At 46.0% G+C, this 25,880-nt stretch overlaps 1 protein-coding gene across 3 annotated transcripts in view; it reads left to right on the forward strand.

Moving 5' to 3' along the window:
• LOC146797109 (protein bicaudal D homolog 2-like) overlaps window positions 1–25,880 on the forward strand; it is a 136,353-nt gene that overhangs the window by 8,485 nt on the left and 101,988 nt on the right. For 2 of the 3 annotated variants that reach the window (XM_085629749.1, XM_085629750.1), the window contains exons 3-6: window positions 11,617–11,829; window positions 13,125–13,277; window positions 15,437–15,856; window positions 23,603–24,571. In XM_085629749.1, coding sequence (XP_085485875.1) covers window positions 11,617–11,829; window positions 13,125–13,277; window positions 15,437–15,856; window positions 23,603–24,571 — 1,755 coding nt within the window. Of the gene's footprint in view, window positions 1–11,616; window positions 11,830–13,124; window positions 13,278–15,436; window positions 15,857–23,602; window positions 24,762–25,880 lie in introns of those variants that run through there. The other variant, XM_085629751.1, reaches the window with a different exon arrangement.

A 25,880-nucleotide genomic window follows, 5' to 3' on the forward strand; every position in this document is an offset into this window, starting at 1 on the left:
CAGGGGAAGAACTCTGGATAAGAGACCCTCACTTGCGTCGCCCTTGAAGCTGGGCAGGGGTAGAACTCTGGATAAGAGACCCTCACTTACGTCGCCCTTGAAGCTGGGCAGGGGAAGAACTCTGGATAAGAGACCCTCACTTACGTCGCCCTTGAAGCTGGGCAGGGGTAGAACTCTGGATAAGTGGGCTGGTACCTCACCCCTTGAGGTACCGGTGGGCTGTGCATGGTAGACTGGTCTTCAGTCAGTCCTCTTAGGAGTGGTCCTTTCTTCATCCTGCCCTAGTGGGTAGTATCACAGGTGAGTCCTTTGCGGGTCGCAGTCTGCGGGTGACCCCCAGCATCTTTGAGTGGCCCGGATACGGTGCTCACATGGACTGAGACAGCCTTTCCTTGCTCCTGTCTTGGTGGCATGTTCACGCTATGAGCGCTAGATGGCAACCTGGTGCTCGGCGGGCCTTGGGGGCGAGATTGTGATGCGAGTGAGTGGGCATGCAAAGCTCCCGGGCCCACGGGATGAGTTTAAATGGGCACCGCTGCCTGCCAGGCCCACGGGATGAGTTTAAACGGGCACAGCTGCCTGCCAGCCAGCGATGGCCCCGTTCTTGGGGTTGCTTCAGGGCGCAGTGTGTTTTATCAGGTTCTTCTCCTGCGCCCATGGTTTGTCGCTAGGCTGTTCTAGATCCCAGCTGCAGCTTTGTCTAACACTGTCTGAACTGAGAGCTGCGCCACCTTTTGGGGTGGATGGAAACATGAAACCAGTGTGTCCGATTTGAAGACGTGAGCGCCGTGGCTTCAGAGCGCTATAAAAGTAGGCAAGTATACACTGACAAGTGAGAGGGGAACTGCCTTTTCACACTCTGGCAACGGAGGGGTTTCAGCCAGCACTCCCTAGACTGCGTCTACAGCCAGATGTGGTCGGGAGACCCTGAAGCAGGTCTTTCATTTAAAAAAAAAAAAAAAAATATATATATATATATATATATAGCTCTAGGCCCAGTAGCCCTGCATGATGTGGCAGCGTTGAGCACCACTAAGGGTGGGGCTCGCTTCGGGATGCAGGCCTCTGCCCACCCTGCAGTACAGTGTATGATAAAAGAGGACAGTTGGTCTGAAGGGATGCTATTAAAAGCAGCGAGCAGCTCGGGCTGCAGATTACTGCCCTCTTCCAGGAAGGGGTATTAGGAGATTACCGAGCACTGATTGCATCTTAAGCATCGAGCCAGGGTGCAGTGCGCTGGAATCGCATGTGTCCTCTCGAGGGCCTGGTGTCCAACTCGGTGCTTGTGGCCTGTGATGAGCTGCTGCCCCCCCCATCCCCCCTCTTCGTACCTGCCCCAGTGTGCACTGATTGCATCTTAAGCATCGAGCCAGGGTGCAGTGCGCTGGAATACAAAATTTTCCGGCTATCGCAACAATTTTAGATTCTATTAAGGACACGGAGGCGAGGATTATGCTGTCTCAATTTCTTTACTGAACTCGCAGCAGCCAATGAAAAATGAACTACACATGTAAAAGACATCACATCCCATGAGGCTTTGAACCACGCCTCCTCATAACAGCCAATGGCAACATGTCAAAGTATACAAAGCAGAGACACTTTCTTGGCCTTTTCTTTCTTTGCGAAAACCAGTCCATAAGTCCGACCGAACAGCACACCGATTCGACTCTCAACGGAGAGATAAACCGTTCTTTAGAATTCTCAACGGAGAACATAGTCACCCAGTCCTGCGATCAACATATTCTCACAAGGGGAGATCAACCTCAAGCCGGAGTAATACTTCAGTTCTTGATAGACAATCCCAGTCCTGAGACCACCTCTTCTCACCAGGGGAGATCCATCTCCAGCCGGAGCATTACTTCAGTTCTTGTTAGTCATTTCCTGAATATAGAAACAAGGTTGAAAATGGGGAACCCACAAACATGATTCCTTAAGGGTGAGCAATAATTTTGTTATGAATAGAACGATAATACAACATAACAGTTGATACAACTGTCCCAACGGGTGGGATAATCCTCGCCTCCGTGTCCTTAATAGAATCTAAAATTCTTGTCGCGATAGCTGGAAAATTTTGTATTCTATGTCAGGACTGGAGGCTTCTGATTATGCTGGTTCAAAGCTCATCAATAACAGAAGAAACATGCAATATAGGCTTGTAATAAAACATTTTGAACATAGAATCCGTAGACCAGTCTGGCGCTCTCAGGATACCCTCTAACCGGGAGCCCAACATATACGCTTTAGAGGCCATAGCTCCTCTAGTGGAGTGAGCACCATATACAGAGACATCAATGCCAGCTTCAGACATCACCCACCTGGCCAAGGTGGCAGCTGATACCTGTCTAAAAGGTCTTTGAATTGCAATTAACACCTGTCACAGAGGATCAGACCTATGGGCAAGAGCGCGTTCCTCATAACTTTTCAGGCAATGCAAAACAAATTTATTATTGTGAGGGAAAGCAGGATACTCTACCGAACCTGACATTGTCTTTGTCTGCCTCGTGATGATAAAAGATGCACCCTGTGGAGAACATTCTTCCCGCCAGATCCAGAGCTCGTACATCCGAGACTCTACGACAGGAAATCAGACATAACAGCATAGTGAGTTTGGCCGATAATTGTTTTAAGGAAAGCTCTGGATTATCTGGCCAAGACTCTAGTAAAGAGAGTACCTTAGAAACGTCGAATACCTGGGGCGAGGGGGGGGATTGGCCACTCTAACCCACTTAAGCAACTTGCACTCCAGGAGATGCATCCCCACCGGTTTACCATCAATAGTCATGGCCTGCCGAGATAGCTGATATTAACTGACCTGTAAGCAAGCCCCGATTCTGCACACTTCGACAGGAAATTCAAAATCTCAGTCACATCTGATCCCACGGGATCCACCTGCCGTTGAAGGCACCAACCCACCCATCGCTTCCAGGAAGCTGAATATCGTTTTCGGGTGGACGGAGCCCAAGCTTGTCGTATAAAGCCGGCAGCTGCCTGTGAAAGGCCTTCAATGCTCTTGTGTCTCCTGAGAGCTTCCACACCGAGAGGTAGTTGGTTCTGCAGGACTAGCGGGTGGCAAGCCCCCACTGGGTCCTGGAGAATCGTCTGGAAGTTCGGGAGTTGAAAGGGAAGATTCACAGACCACTCCAATAGTGTGGGAAACAACGACTGAGTCTTCCACAACGGTATCACCAACACTATTGAAGACGGCGGACAAAGGCCGCCACTCTCGGGATCCAGGCAAAGGGAGGGAAGGCACAATTCATCTGTGGGCCCCAATGCTGAAGGAACGCGTCCGTTCCCATCGCCATCGGGTCCGGTCTCCAACTGAAGAACAAGGGAATCTAAGCGTTGAGGCGAGAGGTAAAAAGGTCTATCCTGCAGGGGCCTCGCATACTCATGATCTCTGCAAACAGCGGGGGATGAAGCTTCCAATCGCTGTAATCTCTCAAGAATCTGGAGTTCCAATCCGCTACCTGGTTGAGTTTGCCTGGGAGATATTCCACTACGACTGTGATCTTGTGATTTAGACAGAAATGCCAAAACTCCTTCACAATGTTGACCAACATTTGGGACCTCATCCCTCCTAACCGATTGATATATCTCACCGCCGACACATGTCCATCCGGAGGAGGATGCAACCATTGCTCTTCAGGGGAGATATTGACCGAATCGCAAACAAACCTGCTCGACGCAGTTGATGTGCAACCTTAACTCGTCGGCAGACCATCGTCCGCCGGTGGCAAAGTCTCCACAACGAGCACCCCTGTGACTGGCGTCGGATTCAATAATTTCGTCCGGGGACGCGCTGAAAATCGCCCTTCCGTTCCAGGCCGACATGTGTTCCAGCCACCACAGAAGCTCCCCTCGAGCGTCTGGAGATAAAGGAATGAGGTGGTCGTAATGAAACTTCTTCTGAATGTAGTGTATTTTGAGCCGCTGAAGGGCTTGCTAATGTAGGGGACCCGGGAAGATTGCCTGAATGGAGGAGGCCAGTAGGCCCACAATCCTTGCCAATACTCTCGGAAATCATCTGTTTGGACAAGGTAGATTTGATTTCCCGTTTGATAGACCTGATCTTGGGCAGAGGGAGGAGAAGTTGGGCAGAGACAGAATTTATTTGGAAACCCAAGAATTATATCTGTTGGTTCGGAATCATCATTGACTTCTTGATGTTGATGACGAACCCCAGATCCTGTAATAGGGACATCGTCCACTCCCAAGTGAGTGAGCAGAAGATTCCGATCTTGAGCCAGGAGCAACATGTCGTCGAGGTAAACTATCATGCGCACCCCTTTTCCCGAAGTCGGGAAACCACTGGTTTCAAGAGTTTGTGAAAACCCACTGGGCTGATGATAGGCCAAAGGGAAGAGTACGATACCGGTACCATTGTCCTTTCCATTGAAATTGAAGGAATTTCTGATGAAGGATGCCTACCTCACGGTCCCAATTTGTCCCTCAAGTCCAACCGGACCATCCAGTTGTTTTCCAGCAGGAGATCCCTTAGAAGATGGATGCCCTCCATCTTGAAGTTCCTGTAGACAAAGGGATTGAAATCTCTGAGGTTCAACATCAGTCTCTGACCTCCTCCTTTCTTTTGCACCAAGAAGACGTTGCTGCAAAACCCTCCGGGAATGAAGGGTCCTACGGCAATAGCCTGTTTGGCCAAAAGCTCTTGAAGTTCGGAGTCTAAAAATTCTGTTCTAGAGGGGGGAGAAAAGGAGAGGTCGAGGAGGAATCAGTTGACGGGGGGGGGGGGGGGTTCCAGAAGTCCTATCTGATAGCCCTGAACTGTCTGCAAGATCCAAACGTCTGTGGTGAGGCGCATCCAATTTACGGAAAAGTGCAATAACCTGCCCCCAGGGGAATCGTAGGGCACTTGGGACTTACCAGAAGACTGGGACTCATAGTTTTTGTAGCCTCGGTTGACACCTCGGTTGAACCGGCCCCTGTATCCACGCGATCTGGAGGGGTAGAAGCCCGCCTGTTCTGGTTCTTGGGTATAACCCCTGCGTCTGGGCGCGAAACCTCTTTGAGGACTGGGGTTGGAGTAGCGGGCGGTCGAGCGTCCTCTGCCACGCCCGGCCCTACCAGAGACCTGATGAAACACCTTCTTCAAGGAGTATTGTGACTTGTCGAGTGAGGCAAAAGTGTTCATAATTTTGGCAATGTCCTTTACGAATTTTTCACCAAAGAGTTGATCTTCAGCTAGCGGCCCCGGTTCTGCCGTGGCCAATTCCACCAATTGCGGATCAATCCTCAAAAGGACAGATTTGCGACGCTCAGAGGCCCGCAAGGTCAAGAACCTTATCTTGATACGTCCGAAGGGTGCGATCGATCCCTTTCTTTGGATCCTTTTTGTATTTTTTTAAGGAAAGTGGTCATGGAGGAATCTGTCAGGGGTAATAGCAACCTTTTGGGGTAAATCCGGACGTGGGTATTCAGATTTTAGACGGGCCCTCCCCTCCTTATCAAAACTTTGCCGTAAGTGAGTCTGCATGTAGTCGGCCACTGCCGTGGGTGGAACCTAGTCTGCAGAGCGAGGATGGACAATATCAGATGGGTCAAACAAAGGGGAGGGTTGGACGGGAGAAGAAGAGTGTTTGCGCTTCTTCGTGCATTTACGAGGCTTGGACTCCAGAGAGGAATCGGTGTCCGTGTCGGGACCGGAAGTGGTGTCCAGTACAGGGGTAGGAGGAATAGGCAGGGGAGCTGGGGCGCCCTCATGGGCCTGTTCATTGGACTTGTACAGTTTAGAGTAAGAGTGTGCATGTGGCTAAGGAATGCCAAGGGGCTCGGAGGGGGGGGGGAAGGGAGGGGCGTCGGAGCAGGACCAGTGCCAGAGCCAGAAGGACTCTGGGCGACCAGACGATTTAATTTCTGAGCAATCGGTAATAAGGCGGAGGAGAGTGCCTTATCTAGCTTAGCATCCAATTTCTTATCAATGATGTCCTCCGTGGAATTGTCATAGTAGTACTCATCATCCCCCTGATCCTCACACACAGCCACCTCCTCCTGGTAGAAGTCGCAGTCTGCCATGCTTTAGGTGAATAAATGCTTATTCAATCAAAATATCCCCAGTGGGAAGCAAAATTATCAACCCCACCTTCAGCAAGATGGGCTATCAGATGGGAGCAATGCTGGGACAAAAAGAGCCAAAGAGTACTGAAAAAAACCACACCGGGATACCAACAAAAACCTGTACAACCCAGGACTAATGGGGAAGGAAGTACTCCCAACTGCCTGGATGAGCAGAAGTTCCCAAAAATTATGTCCTCCAGGACCTGTAATGCAAGGGTTACTGCCCTTGTGGGTGTAAAAACTCAAGCGCTGCCTTAAAGCTGCCTAAATGGCCCGTACCTGGCTCTAATTGCCTGCTGCATCTCGCCCCTATTCAGCCCGGGGCAGGGTGTCGGTCCGGCAGTTGGTTACCGGAGCTGCGCGCGAACTCCCGAGGTGCACGCAGGAAGCCGATCTGGCCCCCAGCGTGCGTCTCGCTCCCTGCGGGGGGGTGGGCGGCAAACCCCTCGGATCGGGAAAGCCAGCGAACGGGACAAATGTGGGGGAAAGAGCTACAGCGCAACACGCGCTGGAAAGGGAAAACTATCTCCGGTAACTAAGCGCGCCTGAAACTGCAGCGCGCGGCTAGAAAAAGGCAGATAGGCATCGCGCAAAGGCAAAAACAAACAGTACTAACACGCAGTGATAACAGTCAGTTTAAATAGAATCAATCAGCAATAGTTCAATAACATTTTAGGCCAGAATCAAAGTATACAAAGTAGATAGGCACTTATCTTGACTGTGGAGCAGCAAAGAAAGAGGAGGCCAAGAAAGTGTCTCTCTGCTTTGTATACTGTAACATGTTGCCATTGGCTGTTATGAGGAGGAGGGGTTCAAAGCCTCCTGGGATGTGATGTTTTTTACTTGTGTAGTTAATTTTTCATTGGCTGCTGTGAGTTCAGTAAAGAAATTGAGACCGCATAATCAGAAGCCTCCGGTCCTGACATGGAATCATGTGTGTCCTCGAGGGCCTCTGGTCCAGCTCGCAGTCAGTACTTGTGGCCTGTGATGTACCGCCCCCCCTCCCCCCTCCTCCCTCCTCCGTTCCTGCCCCAGTGTGTATTGATTGCATCTTAAGCAGCGAGCCAGGGTGCAGTGCGCTGGAATCAAGTGTCCTCTCGAGGGCCTGGTGTCCAGCTCGCAGTCAGTACTCGTGGCCTGTGATGTACCGAGCCCACATTCTGTGCTTCATCCCGAATGTTCACTCTGTTGGCACTTGCAGTCCTCTGATCCGGATGCAATACACATAATGCAGCGCTTCTTTCAGGCCATGTTCCGTCTAGGCACCCTACATGTAATGCAGCGCTTCTTTCAGGCCATGTTCCCTCTAGGCACCCCAAACCTGTCCGAATGTAGCGGATTTTCAAATCCAGACAACCTCCGCCTCTTCTGGGATGCAAGTGTCATTCTCATTCCTTTGTGCAAACGCGCTGTTTCTAGGTACCTCTTGCGTTCTCCCTTTTTAGGTCTGGCCAAGACTTTGCTTTAGGTGGTTGTCACGCTCGTGGTTAAAATAAAAGTTATTGAGAGAGATCCTGGTAAACATTGCTGTATGTGTGAAGGAGCTTCCGTTCTGCCCTCTTCACCCATTGATGTCCAGTGATCTTCTATTCTGCTGCCGTCCACCATGTCTCACGCCTCAGGCGGTTGGTCAGGCCGCTCAAGCCGCTGGTTTTTTTCACTCTGAATGACTGCCATTTCCTCTTGTTCATGGTCATTAAGCTTTTTTAGGTCTCGCTGAGACAGCGAAAGCTGTCTCTTTGAGACATTTTGTAAGTGGGTTTTCAAAAGTGCTACCCACATGGTTTTGCTGGCCAAGGGCTTGAGTGCACGATGGCGTGCACGTGCACAGCTGCTCCTTGCATTCCCCCCTCCCTTCTCACCCAGCCCTTTGATGCTCTGCTCGATTACTTTCACTTTCGCCGCTTTGATGTTTGATCGCAAACACGATCACTTCCGCTTGGCATAGCCTGTACTTGTTAACATGAGCTTTGGGACGGAACACGACTGCTTGTGTTTGGAGTAGTCTGTGTCTTTGTCAGTAGAAATGTGAGTGGGAACAGACTCATTTACATTGACATTCAGATAAAAGGTACACTCTCCCACGATGAAAAAACAATCCAGAACATGTCAAGATCTATCAATGACTTTTTTTATCTTTTACCACCTCAGCGGGATGAGTTTGATTCGTAATACAACAATAGTATGTTAATTATCATCACAGAGCGCACAAGGCTGTTGAACCCTTCACAGCGTATGCAAACATTATGAGCGGAATTACACGCCTTAATAATTTGCGGTTTTCATAATAGCTCTCTCAGAATATCCCTACAGTCACATCAGTAGGACGCCAGATATGTATTCCAGAATTATGAAACATTTCTAAGTATCGTTGGTTTCCTCGCTGAAGCATTCATGCACAGCGGCAGAAGACGCGGGTTATTTTTCTTCAGGACACACACAGTTAATCTCTTTCGACTGCAGCTAGAAAAATAGGTGTGAATAGCTGCCGGTTTCCCCTGCAGTATTTACTTCTCAGCTTTGCATCCCTTCCGGGACCTGGCGCGTGTCCCATTATTCGGCAGACCCGAGCTTTGTCGTCGAAGAGCGTCATTATAAAACACCCGGGCCGTTGATGGTCGGCTGCTACTCGTTTACTCGAAAGCACACAATAGATTTTTCTCATGTATGTGAACGCTCACTGTCCTTAAATCTGTGTGCCTTTCAAGAAAGCTTCCCAAAGGCTTCAGAAGGGATGGGTACCTGGGGAGTAAAGGGTAACATAACAATCAGATATTACAATTTAATGAGCTCTATTGTGACACTATAATTTGTCTCCGCACATTTTCCCGGCGAATCCAGAAGCAATATGTAGATGAGTTTTCTTGTGACTCGCTCTGCTGCGGGGACTTCGGCACTGATAAAACGATGCGGCTGATAATGGAGCTGAGAGGAGTCGCTGGCCTTGGGGTAAGCGCACTTCGTGAATATTTCAAGGGGGGGGGGTTTTTGTTGAAAGTTCCGTGTTCTGCTCTGTGTGGACGGCCAATATGCGAAAGCCAGGTTGTTTTAAAGGGAGCTGTTGCTACCAGGGCTTAATATATATGGAAAAAATAATATATTATAAAATATATAAAAATACGAGCTGAGGTAAGAGATTTTCCTAGAGCCCACTGCTAGCGCTGCGGAATGCCACGGTCAATGAATACCAGGGCTGCCTACACTTCATCCCATAACACCTCATGCCTTTTTCTTCCACCTCCTTGCATTCCCTGTTTCTTTATTTCACTCTTACATGTCCATTTTAGGTCTCGCTGAGACAGCGAAAGTTGTCTCTTTGAGACATTTTGTAAGTGGGCTTTCAAAAGTGCTACCCACATGGTTTTGCTGGCCTAGGGCTCGAGTGCACGATGGCGTGCACAGCTGCTCCTTGCATTCCCCCCTCCCTTCTCACCCAGCCCTTTGATGCTCTGCTCGATTACTTTCACCGCTTTGATGTTTGATTGCAAACGCGATCACTTCCGCTTGGCATAGCCTGTACTTGTTAACATGAGCTTTGGGACGGAACACGACTGCTTGTGTTTGGAGTGGCTGCATGCCTGGTTGCGCACAAAGTTCACGAAGAGACTGGCGCCACCTCTCACCACGACACACCTCGCACTCCACCAACACCATTTCTCCCCTGTGGCTCACCTCGTCGGCTCTGTTTTTTTCACATAGTAGTTCGAGGGTATCCATTCCCACAGGAGACAGGTGCTACTTCCGCCATTATCTTTGCTGGGCTGAACTGACAGTCTGACGAGTGGCAGGGACAGTGTGAGTGGCTCGGTCCCACCATCGCCGTTGGTATTAGTTCTCTTATGTTGCAATAGTGACAGTGTTCCATATAGAGCTTTGTACCATCCTTCTGCCATTTCTAAGAGCCGCACGTAATCCGTGTTACAACTGCTTATTATAAAGGCACTCAGCATATCGACATCGAAAGTATGGAAGTCTGGGTTGGCCTTGCATGAATTCACGCTTGTGATCATAGCACAGATCAGGGAAGAGTATTTAACTAACAACAAACGTGTTTAAATGACTTGTCCCTGTTGAGAATGGCACGTCCCTGGGTTGGCCTCCCTCCGTCTCCCAGTGAGTAAGGACTGGTGCTTCAAATCCCAACATTCACTAAGCAAAACACTCCTAATGAGTCATTCTTGCGGCAGTACCAAATATCTGGAATTACATTTCCCCTAACCGGCGGAAGCACTGGTTATGAATTACGTTCAAGAGAGGAATGAAAGAGCTCTCATCCCAATGTAAAAATATCTCTGTACCCCACCCCCTCCATGTGCATGCAAGCTTCCCAAATCAGGGGTCTTATGACCCACTCCACCACTTCCCTTCGTTCGTTCAGACAGCCTCTTGCAGAACATAGTATCTATTTTGAACATTTTTGTATACAGGAATTTTGGCTGCACTGAGGTTGAGCCGATTCTCTCTGACAAGTAATACTTTCGGATCCGTGTCAAAATGAAGCACCGTGTTGCCCCTTTTTACGTTTTTGCTAAATTTGCCTGTTTGTGCACATTCTGATGTTCTCTACTCCAGGGTGGTCCGTATGTGATGTGCTGGTCCTCGTCAGATTTTCTCTTTGACTTCTCGGACTTGTAGTCCTGTTTCTTTCATTATAAAACAGGACTACATATCCCAGAATTCAAAGGAAAACAAACATTTGCAATGCAATAGGTCTTGCGTTTACGCAAGTTTAAGCTATTGGCATTGTATAGGACGATGCTTTTTATTTATGTTTTAAAACACAAATAAAAGGCATTGTCATTTACAATGCAAATAGCTCAAACTCGCATAAATGCGAGACCTATTGCATTGCAAATGCTTGTTAACCTTTCTTTTTGCAGCGGTTAATCTTTATTTTGCAAAACGATGCATGCAATTCTTTTTAATGATTATTCTGTATGTTTCCAAAAAGATAAATAAAAGATGGCTTCTCAAAGGCCGGACATATGTTTGACTTTGGCAGGGCTTGTTAAAGCTGCTGTTATGAAGTGCGGTAACATTGTAGCGGTTTACAATGTGAGTGCTTGGCTATATTTAACCGTGTCTCAATTACAAATCAATGTCTGGCTCAAATGAAAGCCTTCCTTTAAAAAAAAAAAAAAAACAACAAAAGAAAACAACAAGTTTTAAACCTTTTAATGCAAGCCTGTTGTGTGAAGTTTTAGGTACGAACGTTTTGTGTGTGGGTTTATTTTAATTTTGTGACATTCACTTGCAAAATAAAGTGACTATTGCATAATCTTCCCAGTGCCTTATGTTTTGCCTTTGCCAATGCTTGATTTCATTTGTAACTAATCGGTGGTGTCGTCAGAACATGCACTTGTCCCCGACACAGTTTCCACACCTTCTTGAATTTGTTGGGGGGGGGTAGGTCGCTACCTTTGACAGAACAGTATTCTCATTTGTGCTCCACAATTTGTCTTCGGCTCATCTTCGATATAATCCAGACGATTTACATCCGCTTTTTGTCTGCTTCCAACTTGTATCCACTTCTGTGTTTAGGCTCTGTCAGAATCCCAGATCAATCATAAGAGGGTTGCCGCGGACCGTGAGCGAAGTGAGGAGAACTTGCTCAAGGAAAACTGTGTCAAGGAGGCCAAGCTGCAAGAAAAGGTAGAAGACCTGCAGAGCGAGGTCAAGCAGATGCGCTCCTTCGTGACCAACACTGCGGCTGAGAACGAGGGGCTGAGCTCTGCCCTCCAGGAGCTCAAGAAGGTAACCAAGCCATTGAGAGGGTAGGAAAACTGGAGCCCCTCCTCGCCCCCCCCCCGCCCCCCATCTGCCGAGTTAAAACTTTCCATTTTCAAAATGAGTCGACTGTTCAAAAAAGAACGTGTTCACTCTGCCTGAGCGGTGAGTGTTGGTGGTTTGAAGACTGTTCCAGACAGGGTACTGTGCAAGGAAGCCTTTGTAGTACAGCCTTGCAGTGACGCCGAAGGTAGTGTGGGGGCGTGCTTAGCTTTCCAGCATGAAATCAGCCCAACTTGGGGAGTGCTTTAAGTAAAATACTTCATCCCACTCACACGTTTTTAATAGATTTGAACATCGAGGCTTTCGACAGCCCTCTTTATCACACGTTCACTCCTATTTTGTGTGGCAGCTGCAGCACTTTTTTTTGTTTGTTTTTTGTTTCTAGTATGCAGTCGTCGTTTTTTTTTTTTTTTTTTTTTTTTCGCGATGGCCTCAGGCTTTAATAAAGGTTTACACTGAGTTTCTTTGATTCCAGGCCAAAGACGCTTCCTTGTGTGCAACAGTTTCTCTTTCTAGAGAAATGAAATGCTTGCTTGCAATTCCTTTTTACGTGTGGTATTAGCAAAGCCCTTTTTAATTTGGCTAAAAATATATATGTATGGTATACTTAGGGGGGCATTCAGCGGCCCTCTTCATCCATTGGTCATGTTTTTCTTCTGCCCAGTTCACCATAGGCCATTGTGTCAAACCCCTTTAGCAAGTGGCACATCCACACACACAGTATTTCTCTTCAGGGACTGCAGTAATGTGTGCTTTTTGTGATCATAAACCTTGCTTTTAGCCAATTATTTGATTATTTAAAAAAAAAAAAGAATTATCTTCAATATTGATATGGGCGCAATTGCTTTCCTAAAAAAAAAGTTAGCTAAAAGTCTGATTGCCAACGCCAGACTAATTGTGTGGGAGGGCGAGAGGTCTTTATCCTCGGAGACTTGAGAAATCAGTGGCGCTAATGGGCAACCGTATGTGAGAATATTCATTCTTGGGAACAGTGGTGAAGGCTTGAAGCGCTTCCCTCTGCTCTCCTCTAATGTTGATGAATTGAAAAAAAAAAAAATATATTTTACTCTTATGACGTAGAAGAACAATCGAGATGGTGACCAGCTTGAAGCACAATGTTTGTAGGCTTTGTAGCTCCTGTAGTGACTAGCAGAATTATGTAGATTAGCGGGTGTGATGGTGTAAGTGGTGTATGTGTTCATGTATCTATTTGATGTGGTCTTATAATTTTTTCCCCACGCCTATTTCCCATCTTCCAGGAGTGCAAGAGTTTGGAGACCGACAAGGCCCAGCTTCGTGCAGAGATCAAACAGTGCAAGATCCGGGAGATGCGGCAAATGCAGGACTGTGCTGAGCTCGAGGAGGAGAACGTTTCCCTGCTGAAGCAAGTCTCTGCCTTGAAGGAGAGCCAGGTATTGCATTAAGAGCCCATTTCCTCCGCTCTTTACAGCACGCGCTGCCCTGTTTTACAGACTTCTTGTCCTTTAGCATGCCTGCGGAGTTCTGCTCTGTAGCTCACTTGGTGGGCAGTGTGGGAGGATTGGTGTAATGAGTGCAAACATAACACATCCCTTGGTCTGGGAGTCACTCAAGCTTTCAGTAGGCTCTTTCAGCTTTTCAGCAAAGCAGTCTTTTCTTGCAATGTCATTTCCAATGAATTGAAGCATCAAAAAAAAATGACGTTGCGCACTCAGGCTTAGTAGTTTTTTAGAAACTTATTTTTCCATCCCACTCAAAAATAAAGCAGCACTGACAAACGTGTTTCAGCCACCTGGCCTTGTCTGTGTCGCAGAGGAAGGCCAGGTGGCTGAATTCGTTTCAGTGCTTCTTCATTTTTGAGTGGCACGGAAAAATACATTTCTAAAAAACTACTAAGCCTGAGTGCGCAACGTTGTTTTTGGACTGCTGGTGTGATATATTGCACGGAACCGCTCCTGTGAGTTGCGACACCTGCCGTGCTGAGAGCGGCAACCTGTTGGGCGGTTATTGTGTACAAAAGAGGTGTGTGTATATATTTATGCTAAAATGTTGCTTACTCCCCTTTCTTTTGTTTATAAATATGTTGGAAACCATATCTCAGGAGGTGTCACGGATAGTATGGACCTTCAGGGTAACTGTTTGATGAGCTGTATTTTTAGTTCTTGGCTGAGACAGCGCTGTCGCACTTGCAACTATCTTAAATATTCTTTCTGTGGGGGGTTTCCCCTCTTGAAACCATCGGAGTTGAAGCTTGAACTTCTCGATATTTCTAAGAGCTGAACGTAAACCACTAAAAACAAAACCTTGTTGCATGTGCCCAATATCTGAAACCTACTTTTTGGTCTCCTGAATTGATGAAGGTGTAAACCTACCTACTCCCTTCGTTTAAGACTCTTGCCAGACAGTATGTTTTTCTGAATTAATGTTTGCTGCTGTCACATTTACTTATTTGTTGGTTATCGCCTTTTATAATTTAGAAGAGGTTTTATTCATCATTAAACCATGCCGTGATTTCTAAAGGTTTTTGTTTCACCTTTACCTAGCCCTGAAATCATTAATACATCCGGTTTCCTCTACCCACTCCTAAAACCTAAAATCACCCCTACTTCGCTTTGCCTCTACCCACTCCCGAGCTCTCAGGGCATTGCTACCCCCCCCCCCCTTACTACTACACATTCCTATGCCCTTTGTTAATTTAAAGTTACATAAATGTATGCTCTTAACCTGCGTGGTAGAGGTACCGCATGGTAACTACTCCTTTTTCCTCCTGAGGTAGGACACGTTCCCACCTCTTTTATAAACGCTATCCTGCCTTCATCCGGTTGTGCCCACACATTTTGGGGTACTGTTTAATGTCCTGTATGTCTGGCAGGCACCTTCGCTTCTTTTAAATTTTATCCCGCCCCATCCCCAAAACAGTCCCCCACACACTATACTTTAGGTCTCACCTGAAATAGCGCATGTGCTGGCGCACGGGAGACACTTTGTTTACTTACAGGGGTTTAGGGCCCCCCCTTCTCATCGTTTGGCGTCACTTTCATTTCCTTGCTTCTCCGTGTACAGCGAGTGCCTGCTTCACTTCCTTTGTGTGTTTATCCCTACCCTTAAGTAGGCTGAAGTACTGCTTCCTTTGTCCAGTGTCCTTCCACTGCTCGCCGCTTAGAGGTACATCATTATATATATTTTTTACATGCACTCCTTCCTGCTCTGTTGCTTGTGCGCTCCACCCCGCTCTCCCTTTATTGCTTACCCCTTACTGTCCTGCCAGAAGATGCCCCAACGTTTTTTGAGAAAAGATGCAGACGTCTCTGCGCTCCCTGCTCTGCATGGCCTTTTTGTGCTGCGGTCTTCATGCACGGTCTATACTGTATACTTCATATTTGGATGAAAGATATTCAGAGGTTTTGTTTTGTTACAGCCAATATTTGTCCCATAGGTGATACTTATTGTCTTTGCCAGTGCTTGTTGTTTCGAAGAGACTGCTGAAAATCTCGAATTGGGGTTTAGAGTGCTTGCATCCAAAGGTTTGGCTTCTGATTGTTGTGATAGTTATTTCCGAAAAGCTAAACAAACACCTCCTTTGTGTTTGCAGGTGGAATTTGAAGGCTTGAAGCATGAGTTGAAACGGCGGGACGAGGAGATTGAGCTTCTAAACGGGCAGGTGGCGGAGTTGGTGCGGCTGCGAGAGATCTCTGAGCACCAGCTGGAGGAGGCCCTGGAGACCTTGAAAAGCGAGCGGGAGCAGAAGAACGACCTGCGGCGCGAGCTCTCTGGCTTCCTCAACGCCTACGACTCCCTTGGCAACTTTCAGGTCAACCTGGACGAGCTCAACGAGGATGAGCTGGACAGTGGCTACAACAACGGCGGCGGGTTCGGACGGCTCAATGGGGACTTCTGCATGTCCACTCCCCGCAGCAGTGACATTTATCAGCCCGCGCCCAGCCTGGCTTGTGACCTCTTCAGTGAGCTGAGCCTGACCGAGATTCAGAAGCTGAAGCAGCAGCTCATGCAGGTATTCCTTCACACCTTCTCGCTTGTGTGTGAGAGGCCCTGGTGGCAGCCATGTTTGGTCTTCAGGAGCTTGGACCCTGCTGAGATGAGTTCTTTAATCCTCTGTTTGCGTGGGCGAATCCAGCATCGCCCTCTAGCGGTGTGCTTTGGAAGTGCCAGTCCCCCAGCCTTAACATCTTTATTTGTGATTCTGATCAGGGTTGTTGTGCGATGGGTCAGAGACATGTGCAGTGTTTCCAGGGTTTGGCTTGGAAATAGCCCAACTCATGAAATGGATTGATACCTGCTCCTGGCCAATGAGCATGCTGTTGGGAATGAGATGGGGCATGCTCCTACACCTAATTGGTTACTTGTGAAACACAGCCCATCCCTTTGTTTGGAAACTAATATCTATTGCTATACATTGTAGTGTCTCTAAAACGGTGAGGTCACAAAGGGAACACAAAGGTGTTTATGGTAGTGCTTCCAAGCTGTCGTCATTCTCCAAACTGTATAATGACCATGTACATTGGGTGGGTACCCGTGATGAGTTTGAGCTGAATTAGCTAGTCTCAAACTTTGCAGCAAAGGGCGGCCAGGGTTTGGTCGAAACCACCCTTTTACGAATGACTGTACCCTTTAACATGTGTTTTTTGATTCAACTTTCCTTCGTCACATTCTATTTTTGGAATTTTCAGCAGTGGTCACTGCATTGTGTCCGCTGCATGGCGGACATCGGGGCCCTTGTCTATGAGTGCAGCTTTGTTGCTATTGACAGCTTTTGTGATACTCTGCTGGTACACTTGCTTGGGAGTAGTCCTATGAAGTTTCAGGACGCACCAAGTCTGAAACATTGACTGTATACATGTTATGTAAATTATCTCATGATGTCTTGTAAAGCTGGAGTAGAGCAGTTCTTCTTTTACGTGGACTATCCTGCCTTAGACGGAGACCTAGATTCCAGAGTCTGAATTTATGGGAGTGCTTGGTGTGCATGGTTGTTCACCTTCCAGCTGCTGACTATTTCACTTGCCTTCATATCCTTTTAAACTGGGAAATCCTTTGTTTATTTACTTCAAGTTTCTGAATCGCAGACTCCTGTTTTTACTTATTTATGGATGGATAAGATAGCGCCTGAAATGTACATCTAAAAAAGGCTGGATCTCTACTGGTCTGTGTTCAAAAGAAAGCAGCAAGTTTCTCTGTGCACTTCGGATGGCGAGATTTTAAAGTCCAACTCAGCAATAATGGAATGAAAAAAGGAACTTAAACATTGCTTAAAACAGATGCGCTGTTTTTGTTTCAGTTGGCTATAGAATGGGAAACGTCTCTGTTCATATTAACACATTTTCCCTTGTTACAGTGGTCAGTCCTGTATTGCTTTACTAATTGCCAGTTTGCGTGTCCTGTTCCACCAGTGTCTTGCCATGTTTGAGTGGAATGTGCCAGGAATGGAGACTTTATCCCAAGTACCCATGTCCTGTAATATAGTCCAATATAGAACTTTCCATAAGTAAGAATTGGCACATTTCACTCTTGAATCTGCCGTCTGTAGCTAGTAAAAAGGGACATCCTTCTCAAGGATCATGGATCGAGGACCCCACATTAGACCGTGCCTATAGGTGTCTGGTGCCGGTGTGGGTGCGTGTTAGTGATCGGGCTGCTTTTGACTGGTGCTTGTATGTTTTAAATGGGGTATAGGTGTTAGTCACTACACAGTGTTTTGGAAAATGCTCAATTGTGTGAACCTAATATTGGATTAACGACCTATTCTCTTGATTTGTTTAAGATGTGATATTTTTTTTTCTTCCGTTTTTGAAAAACTTCTACAAGCACGAGCGACCTTAAGAAGCTCACGTTTGGTGAATGGCTGGGAGTGGGTAAGGCACAGTGGGGGGGCAGGATTCAAGGGCCACTGTAGTTTGAGTGTTCACAGGATGTGGTAATGTTTGTCTTTGGGTAGCGAGTGCATACTTGGACCTGCAGCTGTAAGCTTGCTGTTGGTGCCTCGTTTTGTACTTTCAGATTGGAGGGCGGGGGAGGGAGTTAAGTAACCAGATGAGCCTGTCCAAAGTAGACTAAGCTTTTTGAGAGCCCTGAGGAAGCAGCCTAGCCTGTTGCATGGAGGACAGCAGATCATGTTACCTCTAATCCATCTGTACATGAGTGACCAGTGGAAACACACTGGTTATAGTACTGCACCTGTCTCAAATACATTCTGTATGCAAAAGCAGCTGTGGTTTCTTTTCTCGACTGACTCTTCGCTGTGCTTGAATGGCTCTTGTGGCTGGAAACTGTGAGAAGGCCTTGCGTGTCAGCTCATTGGGGTGCCCTTCCTCATTCAGGCATGCCACATGCACACACGCTAATGGGGAAGTAACTGGGGCAACGTATTCTGCAGATCTTGGAGCTTGCGTCAGCTGGTGAACATTAGGACCGATAGTAGAACAACCCTGGGAAATGTTGGGTGCCTTATCCTGGTGATTTCCCAAAGGCAGGGCGGCCCTTGCTGGGGTTTTCTTTCCTTCTAATGGAGTCACTGCCTTCCAGACTAGCAACTGAAGGCACCAACCCACATCTTTTATGAGCCTTGAAATTCAGATAGTTTGTAAAAAAAAAAAAAATAACCAAGCCTAAAGCAAGGGATTTTTTTTTTAGGTATGGAAATAAACATGCATTTACCCCCCCCCCCCCCTTTAATTTTTTTATTTTTATGTGCACTTAGTGTCTTTTTCCAATTCAGCTCACTCTGCTCCCTTTCACCTACTCCGTTAAACCATGTCCCCTTGTCCCCTCTTTCACAACCCTTCTTCCCACCATTTTAGTAAGTGCTTAACATTCTCCCATATTCTCTGTTCTCCCTTCCAATGTTGTTCTATTTATAGTGTTCGGAAAAGTGATGTACAGGCAGGTCAAAATGACACAAACCAAGTAATAACCAGAGCATCAAAACGGTTGCCGAGAATAGGCCAGTGAAGAGAGGTGGTCATTCGAGAGCTGATCATTTGTAAAGTGGGGGGCAGTATGACTATGTAGTGGAATAGTATCTATTTTTGGGCTGGCAGGTATGACGAATGAACGGAAATGGGAATTTTTTTTGTGGCGAGGACTAGAAGAAATGGGCGGAGGGGGTAGAGTAACCATTTAAAAAGGGGTATTCAATGTGCAGCAGGATTAGAGTGAGGAAACGTGTGATTGTATGGGCAAATGTGAGCTTGTGGAGGGTTGTGAGAAACCAACATGGGGGGAAATGAAGTAACAGGGAAAAGGTGCTAGGAGAGCAACATTAGTCCATGTAAGAGCAGGAGAACAGATGAAAGAATCTTTGTAGCATGAAAGGGTAGAAGAACAGAGGTAGTGAAGGAACAAACCATCCTACTCACCAAGTAATGGGCCAAAGACAACAGACCGAGAGAAGCATGGGACTGTTATAGGAGAATGTGTGGCCAATGGGATGAAACCAGGAATACAAAAATAAAGTTGGTTTTAGAACTGATATGATGGTGGGAAAGGCATGACACCTAGACTGGACTGATGAACAGCTGAAGACCGAGAAGTAAATAATCAATACTGATAATGAACATATCTAAAGGTCTCCACAAAGTGTGCTGAATGGCCAAAGGAACGACTCCTAGGCAGTCTAGATGGTGTAGATGAAAATGAGAAGACCACAGAAAAAACCCAAGAACACCATGAGGTGGCCAGCAATCTACATTATGCCCTGCCCAAAACTAGTAAAATGCAACCCATTTAAGTACTGTACCAGAGATACTGAATCGAGTTGGAGCTAGTGGGCCGACTGAAAGCCAAGGTATTGCTTAAGAATTAGTACATCTGTTGGAGAAGAAAAACAGATTGAAGTCTAAAAGACCATCTCAACAAATTTGAAAAGAAATGGGGACAATAGTTTGAGGGAGTGGGGTAAGAAAGGATCAAGGGCAGACTGTCAAAAGTGGAGAGAACGGTATCCTGTTTAAATTGTCTGGAAGCTGCTAGAAGAGATGGAGAGGTTGAAGGATTGGAAAATGTAGTTTGCAAATCTGAAGTAAGGATTAGTAGCATGGCCCTAAATCCATATGGGGAATGGATTCAGCAAGGTGAGGTGGAACGTTAGTCATGAATGTAAAGGAAGAGGTGTGGAAGTAAGGAGAAAAGGCAGAACAAGGTATCCATTTCTAGGTGACGCAAGTAACCGCACCTGAAACATTTAAAGGTAGAGTATGAAGTGGGATCAGCAGTGTGAGGTGTGACCTGTAGACTTGTGCCTTGAAAATGGAGCTCTTTGGTAGGTGGAGCAGCAGAGCCATGAAGAGAAAGGGTAGGGAGGTCTTCAAGTGAGCAGGATTGTTATTTTTATTTATTTGTTTCTTCCCACCAGCGCTCGGGTTAGTGGAGAAGGTAAACCAGAGGACTGAAGTAAAAAAAAAAGGCACCAGAGAATGTAAAAGCCAGGATCTGGGTGCAAAGGCAGTAGAGAGAGTGAATAGACACAAGGGATGTTGCAAGAGCATAGGTCGTTAAGTAGTATGCTGGTGGTTGGTGGGGGGGGTGTCGGTGTTCCTTGTTGATTAGGAGCGGATGCAGGACTGTGTCAGAAGATGAAGATTATGCCCATTTAAGAGCAAGACATGACCGGAGTAGAGCAATAGAAACGCAGAATAGGAAGAAAATGAAAAGATTGAATAGAAGGTGATATGGAATGAGTTGTCTAAACAGAACATCCGTTTTATCGGCAAGAGCAGCAGATGAATGAATCTCAGTCAAAAAATAAATATGTAAAGGACAGGAGTGAGGCATTTATGTCCAAAGACAAGGTGGGGAGCTGGAGGAACAACGGACAGTGGAGTAGACGGCCAGTGCTGCCTTAGTTGACCGTCTTGGGTTTGGGGATGGAAGAACATAAGACGTAGAGCAAGCAGCGGGGCAACATGAATCCACCCCTAAAGAATTTGCACCATGGTGTGTGTGTGTGTGTTTGTTGTGCTGAAAGCACTTAACATACTCCCTTGCATTAGGACTGACATTTCTTTATGTACACTTCAGTATTTCAAATAACACAAATTATCTGTCCGATTATTACTGCACAAGGATTGACTTTTCTTTATTTTATTTAGTCTTATGTAGTGCTTTGTTTCTAGCGTTTAAGGACTATACACGAGGTAATTGAAGGACAAATATTTTTTTTAAATCTTCTTACAAGATTGCAGTGCCTCAGAAAAGCATTTAAGGCTTGGCAGATGGTTCCACATGTCCAAATGTGTTGGACAGGAGATTGACTGTGCATTAGACATCAATATTCGGTAAACAAAGGACGAAGCTCGCTCTCTAGAAAGCTGTACCAGGTGGCGGATTAATTGCTTATTTGCTCTCCCACGATCCCTAACCAAGGGGCTTGCTGTCTTTTGGAAATGCCAATTTCTGTTCTACGTGATGTTATCTGACCATCTTTGTTCAGGACTTCTCCTGTCACCTTTAACCACATTCCGGCAGACTTAAACAGCACCTCAAATATACCATATCCTGTGCACACTTACTAAAACGTGATAAATGACCCTCCTCTTCCTCCTCCCCACTGCAGCTCACTTCATTCAATCTTGTTAATCGTTGTTTTATAAGGGGCCAATAAAAGGAAATTTCCCATATTTCTCCATTTGCTTACTTCACACTTACTCATGGCGTGGTGGCAAGAATTGTCCGGCCCCCTCCTAATGCTTGTTCTGCAAGATGATAGTAGTGCTTTGTGTTTTTTCTCATCCCAATACCTGTTTATCTCCATGCCCTCTCTGTTGGTTAATATCAAATGCCATTTAGCCGTCTTATTGCCTTTCGTTGCTCACTATAACGTCCCGAGCGCTCCCATTTGGTGTGCTGCTTCACACCTCATCCACTTGACCCTCTCACAAAGGGGGCCACGTCTTGTATCAGATTTGGACTTTCCCCACACCTGCCTGCCCATTTCAGTTGTACTATTGCTCTCTCCATTTCTGCACTACACCAGCCCTTTATAAAGTCTGTGCAAACTAAAACTGCAGAGTTGGTGATCCTCTGGCACAATCTAAAGTTGTGCCTCAGTCCTTGGATGCGGAGTGGAAACCCTCGTGGGCTGTTGCATCTACCTGAATGTGGAATTACAGAGACCACTCTATCATTCTTACACTCTCAGTAAGCCTGATCACCACCTCTTTAAAATGGAATCTCGTATCACTTGCCAATGCCAAAACTACCCATGATATCGCCCTTCTGTTTGAATACATTCCTATGCCATGTGCAAGCTGCTTTCTTAAAGGAACCCTTCAACCCCGTAGAGAAAAGTGCAGTACATGTTGTCACCAAAGCAATAACGTTTTATCCTAACTTTAAATACTGCATCCACTACATTCACAATGCTTTTGAGCACCCATTGGCCAGATAGTTTATTGAATACCCAATTGTATTTTTTTTTTTTTTCTGCATCTACACATTCTAGGAAGAGGTTGGTGTATGAATAAAACCTGGCCTATAGGATTTGTGTCTTGTAGCTGAATAAGTACAGATCTTAAATTCTAGAGACTGGCTTTTTCAAAACCTTCCTTCTCAGCCCGTCTCCAATGATCTTAATACGGATGAACACCTGGCTTGCGAAGTACAATGAGATGGCAATTTTTTTTAAAAATGTTTTATTTAGCTTTACACCTATTTTGCAGTCCTTAATGTCCTTGGGTGTGAATTGTACAAGGCAACAAAAGATTAGTCTATTGTTTTTCTGGAGCCCCATTTATCCTTGGTGCCTGGTACTGTCACAAGATACTGAGCAGTTCTTTCCATTTATCTCCCTCTTGTATGAGATACAGAATAGACCGTATTGCAGTCAGTGATAGGTCAGTCTACTTTCTCTTTGGAGGTGGTTCTGCGGTAAAGTACCTACCCCTTCTCCCTATAGCTGTGATCTTACTGTAAGTTATCCACTGTAGGTGTGCGTTCTCTGTGAGATGCTGCAGAGTGGAATAGACCACCCTCCAAAAGCTGCCTAGGTGTAGTGTGTGGTGATTCTTTTACATTGTTCACCTTTGCAGACTGTCCCTCCGTATTCCTTCAGTTGCTTCCTAGATGTGTTCCAGTGTACTAGCCATACCTCCACAGTGTGGCTGTTAGACGGACACACCGTTCGTGGCATAAATGTAGCGGGTGCGGAGAACAACTACGACTCGAGCGGCTCGAGTTTGCACTCCATGTGTGGCTTTTTTTTTCTTTTCTTTTCTTTTTTTGCACGAAAGTTGTCCTGCTAAAATATAACACCAAATGCTGATGTTTGCAGTTTGTGATTTTTCCAAAACTTGGCATATTTATGCACATGAAATTTTACACACCCTTACTTCAAGATAGAATGCCGTTTTTTTTCTCCATCTTCTAAAGCTATTCTGTCTCTCTGCCAAGTTTCATTTTTTTTCCTCCTTCCATTAAAAACCAGGCAAATTCAGAGGTTGCCTCTTCCTTTATCTCCAGTTTAAGATTTAAGTGGCTTCAGTAGTTTATAAAGTAAAACATAGTTTGACCATGCTTGTATGCAGTTGTTTTCCCCCTTGAGCGGTACAGATTCTTGCCAGTAGACTGAGCTATTCGCTGTTCATGAATATTTGTGAAAAATCGCATGATTGAGAAGCAAGGGGCCCATTTAAATTTCCAAACCTTCATATTTTTTTTTTCCCCAGTCTAATGTTTTCTTGACTTGCATTTGAGGATAATTTGAGTTGAATTTCAGTATTGGTAACTTTTTTTCTTTTTTTTGTAGGTCGACCGTGAGAAGTCGTCTTTAGTAAACAGCATGCAAGAGTTACAGCAGCAACTTGACATCACTAAAGAAGCTCTATCTGAACAAAAGCTACAAAACAACCAGTTAACCGATGAAGTAAGGGCTCTGAAAAAAATTCAAGAGGGGAGTCCGATTAGGCTGTGTGGCATGGAGGATACAAGCACCCGGGAAGGGACTCGCCAGTGTGGGGACATGTATGATGATGTGGAAATAGCTCAGTTGACAAAAGAACTTCATGAACTGCGGCAGAAGTATCTAGAATTTGAAGCCAAATACAGTGACGAAAAAAAGGAGTGGGAGGCAGACTCTCGGGAGCTGGCAGAGAAAATCAAATTCTATATTAAGTCTGGCAGGAGTGATCAAGAGATCCTTGCTGAGTTAGAGGACGAGTTGAGGGCTTCTAGGAAACTGGCCTTAGACTTTCAAGGCAAACTTGTCATGGCTCAGGAGGAGCTAATGTTTTTCACAGAGGAACTGGCTAATCTCTACCACCACATCTGCATGTGTAACAACCTCACCCCTAACCGTGTCATGCTGGACTACTACAAGGAGGGGCGTGGGTCAAAATTACAAATTCGGAAAAGGAAGTCCTCTGATATCTTTGGGAAAATGCTCTTGAACTCTGACCCAGAGGTGTTGGACACAAGTGGTAGCGGTGATCAGTCACCTGTGGGCAGCCAGAGCTCCCCCATGGGGTCGGAGTGTGGCGATTATGCCAAAGAGCCCATGAACCTCACACACCTTGTGGCCATTGTCAAGGATCAGATCCGTCACCTTCAGGGTGCCCTTGCACTGTCCTGGCACCATACCTCAGCGGGCAGCTTGGCCTCTGAACTGGAAAAGGACAAGGAAGCTCTGGTGGAGGAGATAATGAAGCTGAAGTCCCTCCTGAGCACCAAGCGGGAGCAAATCGCCACTTTGAGGACTGTTTTGAAGGCCAATAAACAGGTACTCTTTGTTCTAGTTAGGGCTCCTGGTTTTGTGCTCTTCGTTTTTTAAGGCTTCATGCATTTTTTTAAAGCTTACTTTTTTGTACTTTTTGCTACCTTTTGTAATAAATGTAGACACTACTAATATCCTTTTGGAGTTAAAGGTGGTGTTTTCTTTATGCATGAGTTGACGAAAATGGGATCCCCTGTGGAGGAGGAGTTCTATACTACTTTAACCCCTTTTCTTTTTCTATTGTTACATTCATTTTTATGGGACCGCTGGGAATTCTGCTTCTGTTGTGTGTGTATGAACATTTTTTTTGTCATTTTTATTTATATATATCCCCAAGATGCATGATGGTGTATTGATTGTTCTAAACCAGTAGTCCGTGGATTGAAGGTTCCAGAGACCAAATGAGGGTTAGCTTTATAATCCACCCGCTTAACTTTCTATAAGCCATATTTCTATTTCAGAAACAAAAACCATAGAAATTGTTCACCGCTGAGCAGGAGTCCTCTTACCGAATGCTGAATGGGCATGTGCTTTTGTGCTGTCTCATTAAAGACTATTTTGCCTGTTGAGCAAAATTTATTCTGTTGAGCAAGATTTATTCTGTTTAAGCTGTATTTCTCTCTGTACAACGTTTACTCCTCTGCTCAAGTTTTACCTTCATTCATACTAAGAGGAGTTGTTTGCACTGCAGTCTGCCCCACTGAGCGCTTTTCCAAAAGATTCAGTTACTACTTTTATTTTCGAAGTGTCCCCTTGTGTACTTGGTTGTTTCCGTGCCTTTGTGTCACCCACCGTCTCAGCCCAGTTCTTGTTTCCATCTACTGCCTGGACTTTGGGAGCAGGGCTCTTAAGGCTCAATTTTTTTTTTTTTTTGTTTTTTTTTTTTAGCGATTATCTTACCTTTTCTCCATAATCTAAATAGGGCATTTCTTTTTAGTTCTGATAACTTAATTTCTTCTCATCTGTGTATGTCTTGGAAGACTGGCAGTAAGCAGTACTTTTTAGGCCTCGCACCTAGCGTTGCAGTGCGAGACATCTTGTACGGGGTTTAGAAAGCTACCCACATGCTTGTGCGTGGGTTTTGCTTTCCCCGTCTGGCATTGGCTTGCGCGTGTTTTTTAAAAAAATTTATTTTTATGGTACGCGATTGGACAAAGGCAACGCCCATTCTTGACAGTGGCCACCACGCGCATTCACCTTGCTGTCGTGCTCCCTACCCCCCCTGCTCCTCTGTGGTGCGAGCGCACCACTAGTTGACACTAGCGATCGCGATGCGTTCGCTTTCAGTGCTCCTTGTTTTCTTTACTTCTGGTAT

This window comes from Triturus cristatus, chromosome 10, assembly GCF_964204655.1.
Source record: "Triturus cristatus chromosome 10, aTriCri1.1, whole genome shotgun sequence".
Classification (NCBI taxonomy): Eukaryota; Metazoa; Chordata; class Amphibia; order Caudata; family Salamandridae; genus Triturus; species Triturus cristatus.